General features: G+C 46.1%; 1 protein-coding gene across 1 annotated transcript; it reads left to right on the forward strand.

Moving 5' to 3' along the window:
• The first annotated feature begins 3,285 nt into the window (after positions 1-3,285).
• On the forward strand, positions 3,286-7,220 carry LOC130219008 (uncharacterized). The gene is made up of 2 exons (XM_056451280.1): positions 3,286-4,510; positions 4,608-7,220. The coding sequence occupies exons 1-2, from the start codon at positions 3,286-3,288 to the stop codon at positions 7,184-7,186; spliced, it is 3,804 nt and encodes a 1,267-aa protein (XP_056307255.1). The 3' UTR covers positions 7,187-7,220.
• The last annotated feature ends 2,325 nt before the right edge of the window (positions 7,221-9,545 follow it).

The following is a 9,545-nucleotide window of genomic DNA, read 5'->3' on the forward strand; positions in this document are numbered from 1 at the left end:
CATTTACAAACCTTTGAGTTAATTATTTATATTTGCAGAAAGCAACTACGTTTTAATTGGCATTTACTGGCATTAAAATCAACATTTTAAATGTCTAAGTAATATATCTGAGCATATTGAGAACCCTCGTACATCAGTTCACTACAAAAACTTTTTAAATAAAGTCATTAAATGCATTATTGTGTTCATGTGTGACTAATTAACAAACAGACTTTCACTGCATTAGTAACTACAGTTACCTTTAAACAAAAGAAGATGCAGCATAACATCAGATTCAATGAGTTCATCTTGGACTTGCACACAGATGCTAATATCCTCCACAATTGTGAAACAAAAACGTTTTACAGTATTTTGCTGTTGTTTTCCTGATTTTACAAAAAAATACTGGCAGCTGTGGTTGCCAGTAATCTACTGTTTTTAACATTTTACATTCGTAAATTCAATCTACAGAATTTTTCTGTTAAAAATACATCGCACAGTCTGTATTTTTCATCAAACAAATTTAACCCCTCAAATCCCAGAGCAAAATCCTCACTAGTGTCCTCACTACAGAGGGTTGAACACTCAGACAGTGATGCAGTTAATGAGATAATTAAGTGTCTAATTAAAGGAGGATTAATAATTATTGATGAACAAGTGTTAACAAGCAGAATTACTGAAGGAAAGAACAACAAGACCATATAACACAAATTACAGCCAAAATCAAAGATGAAATCAACTGAAAATAAAACTAAATAAAAAAATAATTAATTTAAAAAAATAATTACACAATAAAACTTTTTTTTCTCAAGATCTCAGTAGAGATCATTAACCAACTCCACAAACATCAGGAGCTTCACTTATTACTGACCTTTGACTTTATTTCTGTCACATGAACAAAAGCTCTTAATGATATTGTTGTTCATTTGAAGTCACCATGACGGAGGACAGAGCCTGCTTTAGTCGGGATCTTCAACTTCTTGTTTTCAATAGTTTATACTTCAGTTGCAGTAATGAATAGTGATATTCACTCTAATTGCAAATAATGAAGAGTCAAAACAAACATAAGTATAATGTGATGAGATTGACTATCATCTCGAAGCCACCCTTGCAGTATTGTTGATATCATTTTAAGTGTGAGACTTGAATACCATACATAAATGAAACAACTGGAACTTCTGCAATCTATGATAATTTAATAAGTTTCAATACATCAGTCATTATGAAACTGTTTGAACTTTGATATAACTTAAAAATACAGATGTCAACAATTTGTCTTTGAATCTCAATAACGGTGACAAACAAAAAATTAAAATCAAATAAAAAACAATACAGAACAATCTACTAAAATATTACACCCCAAAAACAAAATAAATCAAAGGCAAAGAAAGAAATGTTAAGAGCATAAAGCTGCATAATTTCTTCATGCTGCAATGCATGCTGGGAGTTTTTTTTTTGTACTGTGCTGGCACCCAACATGCATTGCAGCATGAATGAATTAAGCAGCTTTTTTTTTTTTTTTTTAGCAACCAGGGTTGAGGTTCATATCCTGATTCTTGATGTCTGTGTGTCTTACAGTGACTTGTTAAAGCGCTGAAGGTTTTCTGAATAAAACTCTAATGGTTAATTCTATTCATTCACCCTGTCTAGTGGGCTAATCCAATTGACTAATTTAGGGCCTAGTGACCTAGGGTTTATGGTGAGATTTCAGACACTGATTCATTTTTCGAAAACAAAGGTTAGATCTATTACAGTTAATTTCTGTATTTTGTACTGAAATGAGCTGTTAATCATTTAACAGGTTTTCACTGTAGACTGTACAGACTTTTACTGTTAAAATCACAGATATTTTTTTACAGTGTAGCTTTAGGTGTTAATAAGACAAAATCTCTCAGTGTTGTTTTCATTCTCTCATCTTCAGCGCGTTACATTTTCGCGGTTGTAGCTCCTGTCATCTGAAGGCAGGAGGCATTGACTGAGTGATTGACAGCTGATTTTAGCCAATCCATTTGTGTTCAGTTCTTAGAGCAGTGGGCCAATAAGAAGAGCGCGAAGGCGGGGCAAGCGTTGCAGGCTTTGTTTACTGCGGCAAGTTGACATGACAAGTTTTAAACTGTTCCTGAGTGCTGCGTTTCAAGTACAAAGATGCATTCTGCCTGAATGTGTCCTAAATACTTTATGAATTTATCAGTAATATCTTTAAAAAATTAAAAAATAAAAATAAATAAATAAAAAAATATTAAAAAATACATTAAAAATCGGAAAATATTATCTTTCACTTGTAATTCTGAAATTTATTTATTATAAATCACTGAAAATTACACAATTTTTAAATCACTCTTGCCACCCCTTGAAATTATTCTGCGACCCCCAGTTTGAGAACCACTGCACTATACAATGTGAATGATGACAAATGAGTGAATTCAGACACTGATGAACACCTGCTGTTAACAAGCACAATCACTGAAGGAAAGAACAAGAAATAAAACTACAGACACAGCCTCACACCAAACCAACTGAATTAAAACAGAGGCTTAAACAACTCTATTAAATAACAGCATTACCAGCTTCACTGACTTCATTTCTGTCATATCTGCAAAGAATATTTGATAATTAACAGGTTTATATTTTTTTATTTGACCTTACCATCATGGAGATCAGAAGCTGCTTTAGTTGAGCTCTTGAACCTTTACGCATAACTGTTTTTTTTGACTGTTATATCTGTGTTTCTGAAACTCTTCAGTTATAGCAAGAAAAGTGATAAGAAAACATACTGTATGTGCTTAATTAATATAAATATGATTTTTACATTTACATTTAGTCATTTAGCAGATGCTTTTATCCAAAACGACTTACAAATGATGACAAGGAAGCAATTTACACAACTATAAGAGCAGCAGTGAACAAGTGCTATAGACAAGTTCTCTTTCAAACATTCGCTCGGTATCTCACTATGGGAAACGCCTCAGGCGTGACAGACTGTGGAAGCACCAATTACACCACGTCCGTCCGAGGACGGACAAATCACAGCTCGCGATTAGGAGCCCACCCTCTCCTTTATAATCCGCTGTGATTCCCCGAATCGGCATTCTAGCACTCTTCCTCGTGAAGACTTTCCTTAAGCACCCAGGCTGCGCTGCTCTGTTCACAAACGTACCGTCAAGGCTAACGTTGCCGAACGCAGCTCAGTCATCTGAATCTGTCGTGGGTTCTTTGCTCGTTACGGAGTGTTTTTTTACTGCTTTTACTAGCAGCAACTGATATAGCTAACGCGTTAAGGCGAGCTAACTCTGACTTTGACTCACCATGTCTAAAGTCACAGTGGAGAAGGGGAAGGAGGCCTCTTCGCGCTCCTGTCCGTCAGCGTGCGGATTTATGATCTCGGGCAGGGATTCACATCCGATGTGCATCGCATGTATGGGTGCGAAGCATGCCCAGGCCTCGTTGGCGAACACCGAAAGCTGCGTGCACTGCCAGGCAATGCCGATGAGGATTTTGGAGAGAAGGCTTCGAGTGGCGGCATCTTCCAAGGATGATCCGGTCCTCTCTGCCGCTCCATCGTCAGCTAATGACGCCAAATCCTCTCCTCCGCGGGATCTTGCTTCGTGGGGGGACATCATGGAGGTAGAATCCCCCGTGTATGAGCCGCTGTTCGACCAGCAGCTACTGGCGGGTGGGGATGAGATGGAAGGGGATGAGGAGGAGGATGATGAGACACTAGCCCGTCTCCTCCGAGATGAGCCGGACGATGAGGAGGAGGATGTCATCCGCCCTTCTTCCCACACATCCAGGCCGACTAGCGCGCAAAGCGGTGAGGTGGCGTCGACCGTGGTGGATTGCGACCTCACAGAGGTTTGCAAACGTGCTGCCGCCAAGCTCGGCGTGGCGTGGCCTGTGACTCCTGGTCATCCAGGAGTTAAACGGGATGTGTATGACGGGAAAAGGCTCGCTCCCCGCGCTCCCCCAGCAAAACAACTACTTCCCGCTCTCCCAGATTGCATCACGGAGATGAAGCGGTCATGGGATAAACCCTTTACCAACCGCGTGCCCGTCAAGGGTTACTCGTCACTCGACGTGAGCGAGATGGAGGGACTAGGGCTCTCTAACCCTCCAGTGGTCGAGCAGACGGTGGCTCTTCACCTGCATCCAAACAGGCGGGCTGCTGTTTCATCGGCCACACCGTCCCTCCCTGGTAAAATGGAACGCTTCACTGCTTCCATGTATCAGAAGATATATAAATCTTCGGCGCTAACAGTGAGGGCTTTGAACGTCACTTCATTGCTGACGGCCTATCAAGCCGAATTATTGGAGGAGCTTGGCACGCAGCTGGACGCCGGCAATCCAAACCCGGCAGTCTGGCAAGAGATCTGCAACATTACAGACCTCAATCTGCGCGCCTCACGCAGGGCGGTGCAAAGCTCCGGCCGTACCATGGCTCTCGCCGTTGCGGGCGAGCGATCGCTGTGGCTGAATCTCTCGAGTATCGGGGACAGGGAAAAATTGGATTATCTCGACGCTCCCGTAGACTCGAGTGGGTTATTCGGTCAGTCGGTCGCGTCGATGAGGCAGAGATGCGACCTTAAAAAGAAGGACGAGGAGACTTTTGACCTCTGCTTGCCTCGTAAAAGGACATCACGTCCTCCTGTTCCTGCTACTCGGCCCACTCCTCCGACGCAGGGCAGAAAATTTGTCAGTGCGTCCAGACCGCCTAAACCGCACAGCACAGAGCAGACGGCTCGCCCCCCCGCTGCTCCAAACGCTAAGCCATGGGGAAAGCAGTCATTCGCGGCAGCGGCTGCAAAGTCCAGATCCGCTAACCCCTCCGCCAAAAAGAAGAGGGACTCCTAGGACGCTATGTTTGGAGAGGAGAGACGGGCAGCACCTAGGGTTTTCTGCGATGTCTTCTCCACAGTCCGCCACGGTTGTTTCCCCACCCGCAAAAATGCAGAGGAGGTGGAATTTGGGCGGAGAAATGGTTCAGAGTTGTGTTCAGGCCAGTTCAGCTTCCCCTCAACACACAATGTTCCGTGGATTGCCGACGGCAGTTCCACAAGTTCATGTGCAGAGCATTCGGCCACCATGCGGTCTGCCGAGTTCAGGCACACGTTCGCAAGTGCGTTGTCACAAAGCACTTCATTCCCTGTGTTCATGGCAAATAAAAAATGCCCTGTCGCATCCAGGCTCAATGCCGAGGGCGCAGAAAGCCAAAAACAAAATAAAGACACAGAGAAAAGCGAAAGCTCAAAGCCGAGAGACGGGCCAGTCTCTGAGCCAAACAGATCCTGGCCAAATTTCTCTCTGGCCACAAGAGGGCGCCAGCACTCCATCAGTGGGGCCGGTTCGGCAGCAGCCTCTGTCTCTTCACCCGGAGGCCTGGATAGAGTGTTCTCCGCACCCGTGGGTCCTCGCAACCGTAACCAGGGGTTACAGGCTTCAGTTTGCTGGAAAACCCCCTCCTTTCAACGGGGTTATAGCATCTGTGGCAAACGAGGATTCGGCTCAGGTGCTGGAGGCAGAGATATCCTCCCTCATGGGGAAGGGAGCTATAAGACGAGTTCCAGTGGAGGAAACTCAGACGGGTTTTTATTCACGTTACTTTCTAATCCCAAAGAAAGATGGGAGTCTGCGCCCAATACTGGACCTGCGTGCTTTAAACAAGCACTTAAGGAAGTACAAATTCAAGATGCTCACAGTAGGAGCTCTCACTCGTTCGATCCGCCGGGGCGATTGGTTCGCCTCGATCGATCTCAAGGATGCTTACTTTCATATAAGCATCTATCCAGCACACAGGAAATATCTCAGGTTTTCCTTTCAGAACGAAGTGTTCGAATTTGTTACTCTTCCATTCGGGCTCAGTCTAGCTCCGCGGGTGTTCAGCAGATGCATGGAAGCAGCGCTGTCTCCGCTGAGACACAAGGGTCTGCGCATATCCGCTTATCTGGACGATTACCTGATATGCGCCCGCACACGCGAGCGCGCGGAGCGGGATGCAGAGACTCTTTCGTCTCATCTGGGATTCAGAATCAACAACGCCAAAAGCCAGCTGATTCCGTCCCAGGAGATAGAGTATCTGGGCCTGCGCCTAGACTCGGTAACTTACCGCGCCATGCTTTCGGAGAGAAGGATTACGGCGTTCGGTCTATGCCTGACCCATTTTCGCAAAGGAAACCTGGTCTCGTTCAGAACCTGTCTCCGTCTGATGGGCATGATGGCTTCATCTCTGTCTGTGATCCCACTGGGTTTATTAAAGATGAGAGATTTTCAGCGTTGGATTTCCGCGAAGCGCCTGTGCCCGCGCAGGCACCTCGCGCGCAGGGTACGGGTATCCACCGAGTGTGTGATGGCTCTCCACCACTGGAAAAACCCCTGCATATTCCGATCAGGGGCTCCGCTGGGGAGCGTGTCTCTGAGAAAAGTCGTCACTACGGACGCATCCCTAACGGGATGGGGAGCCGTATTTCAGGGCAGATCGGTGAACGGTCGTTGGACACACCGACTGCGCGAGCTTCACATAATCATGCTGGAGCTGATGGTAGTTTTTCTGGCTTTAAAACATTTTCTACCATTCTTGAAGGGTTTTCATGTTTTAGTCAGGACGGACAACACAACGGTGGTGGCGTACATCAACCGCCAAGGGGGAACGCGATCGTTGCAGCTGCACAATCTAGCGCGCAAGCTGATTGTCTGGAGCGCCGCTCACTTGAGCTCACTGCGCGCGACGCACGTCCCGGGAGTCAGAAATGTGGGGACGGATCTTCTGTCGAGGGGCAACCCGACGTACGGAGAATGGGTTCTCCACCCGCAGGTGGTGAATCAAATTTGGGAGATGTACGGCAAGGCTGCCGTAGATCTCTTCGCCTCGCGGGCAAACGCAAAATGTCCGCTGTATTTCTCTCTCGAGGACGAGGATGCGCCGTTGGGTGTGGATGCGCTGGCGCACCCGTGGCCAAACGTGCTGCTGTATGCATTCCCACCGTTAAGTCTAATTTCTCCCACCCTGGACAGAGTAAGAGAAAGCGGGTTGTCTCTCCTTCTAATAGCCCCCCGTTGGCCGGGCAGGCTGTGGTTGGCAGAGATCGCCGAACTTCTGCAAGGAGAGCCCTGGCCGCTCCCGCTGCGACGGGACCTGCTGTCACAAGCGGGGGCACAGATATTTCACCCTCACCCAGAACAAATCAACCTTTGGGTCTGGCCCGTGAAGGGTTAAATCTAAATGCTCTCGGGCTTCCACGGGAGGTCATAAGCACTATTCAGAGCGCTAGGGCTCCTTCAACGCGCTCACTGTACGACCTGAAATGGCGTGTGTTTGAGGGCTGGTGCACTAGTGAAGGGCTTATCCCCTTCCAGTGCTCGGTGAGAGATATTCTCTGCTTTTTGCAAAGCTTACTGGATAATGGGAGAGCGTTCTCTACCATTAAAGTTTACCTGGCCGCTATTTCCGCTTGCCATGTAGGGTTCGAAGGGGTTTCAGTGGGACGGCACCCCCTTATATGCCGTTTTATGAAAGGAGTGAAGCGCGTGAGACCAGCGGTGAAACGGCTGGTCCCGTCATGGGATCTGTCTCTCGTTCTGGACGCTTTAACTCGAGCCCCATTCGAACCTCTGGAGGATATTCCTATTAAGCTCATATCACTGAAGACGGCCTTACTACTCGCTCTAGTCTCAGCTAAGCGAGTGAGCGAGCTGCATGCTTTGTCGGTGCATCAAGCGTGCATGGATTTTAGCCGGGATGATGACAGGGTTAAACTGCTACCAAACCTGGCATTCGTTCCCAAGGTCAGTGATTCTGCTTATAACTGTTCTGCTATTGAGTTGCATGCCTTTCACCCCCCTCCGCATTTGTCAGCGGAGGAGAGTAAGTTACACACTTTGTGTCTCGTACGGGCGTTACGCCTCTACGTGAACAGGACGCGATCGTTTAGGAGAAGCGATCAGTTATTTGTGTCATGGGCCACTCGCCGTAAGGGTGAGGCTGTTTCATCTCAACGGCTCTCGCACTGGATAGTGGAGGCGATCGAACTGGCCTATACATCTAGGGGTCTTCGTTCCCCAGAGGGTTTAAGAGCTCATTCTTCAAGAGGTATCGCTACCTCATGGGCTTTGTTCAGAGGGATTTCGGTAAGAGATATTTGTAAAGCGGCAAGTTGGTCTTCCCCGCATACATTTATCAGGTTTTACCGCCTTGACGTCACCGCGCCTTCATTGGCTCACGCGGTTCTTAATGTGTGTCCCTTATAAGCTTGAAAGGTTGTCTTTCTACTGATTCTGTCCGGGGCTTCGGAAAGCATGCGTTACGGGAGTGGTATATATCATTCCCATAGTGAGATACCGAGCGAATGTTTGAAAGAGAACGCTAGGTTACTTGCGTAACCCCGGTTCTCTGAGAACAGAGCGAGGTATCTCACCAGACTTCCCTTCACGCATTACACTCGGGAAGAGCGTGCTTCGAATGCCGATTCGGGGAATCACAGCGGATTATAAAGGAGAGGGTGGGCTCCTAATCGCGAGCTGTGATTTGTCCGTCCTCGGACGGACGTGGTGTAATTGGTGCTTCCACAGTCTGTCACGCCTGAGGCGTTTCCCATAGTGAGATACCTCGCTCTGTTCTCAGAGAACCGGGGTTACGCAAGTAACCTAGCGTTTCAGGTGTGTAAAGTCTAAGAAGCAAAGCATTAGTAAAGGTTTTTTTTTTTTTTTTTTTTTTTTTTTTGAGAGAGAGTACAGTTAGTGGTATAGCCAGAGAGGCAGTTAAGATTAGGAAGGAAAGTGGAGACTAAACAGTTGATTTTTTAGTCGTTTCTTGAAGACAGCAAGTGACTCTGCCGTTCTGATGTAGTTAGGGAGTTCATTCCACCAACTGGGCAGATTGAATGCGAGAGTTCGGGAAAGTGATTTCTTCCCTCTTAGGGATGGAACAACGAGGTGACGTTCATTCACAGAACGCAAGTTTCTGGAGAGCACATAAATCTGCAGAAGTGAGAGCAGATATGAAGGAGCAAAGCCAGAGGTCGCTTTGTAATCAGAGCTTTGAATTTGATGAGAGCAGCAACTGGCAGCCAGTGCAAACGGGTGAGTAGCGGAGTGACATGTGCTCTTTTGGGTTCATCAAAGACCACTCGTGCTGCTGCGTTTTGAAGCAGCTGAAGAGGTTTGATAGAATTAGCTAGTTATTTCTAGTATTTTATAAGTTAATTCATAAAAAAGAGAATTGCTAATATATTTATGTTAATGCTGTTTTGGGGACAATACTGCTGCTTTACATGGAGAGTCAACAAACAATTAGGAAGGAAATAATAAAAATTAACATTTGGAAAGTCATGCACAAAACCTTTGAAACTCTCTAACTGCACATTAAAGGGCACCTATGGTGAAAAATCTACTTTTCAAGCTGTTCAGATAGAAATGTGTGTCATATTGGGGTGATATAAACACACCCAGTCCCTTTTTTTTTTTTCAAATTTAACAACATAAAAACGGTGGACCAATTGGAGCGGTTTTCAGATCGACTGCAACTTTACGTAGGAGTGCTGTCCCACCGCCCACCAATATTGATTGACAGCTGTGCG

The sequence above is a fragment of the Danio aesculapii genome, chromosome 25, assembly GCF_903798145.1.
Source record: "Danio aesculapii chromosome 25, fDanAes4.1, whole genome shotgun sequence".
Taxonomy (NCBI): Eukaryota; Metazoa; Chordata; class Actinopteri; order Cypriniformes; family Danionidae; genus Danio; species Danio aesculapii.

Coding starts and splice junctions, on each gene's coding strand:
- LOC130219008 (XM_056451280.1), top strand. CDS start 3,286: ATGTCTAAAGTCACAGTGGAGAAGGGGAAGGAGGCCTCTTCGCGCTCC. Junction 4,511..4,607: donor CGACGCTCCCGTAGACTCGA/GTGGGTTATTCG, acceptor GCCTCGTAAAAG/GACATCACGTCCTCCTGTTC.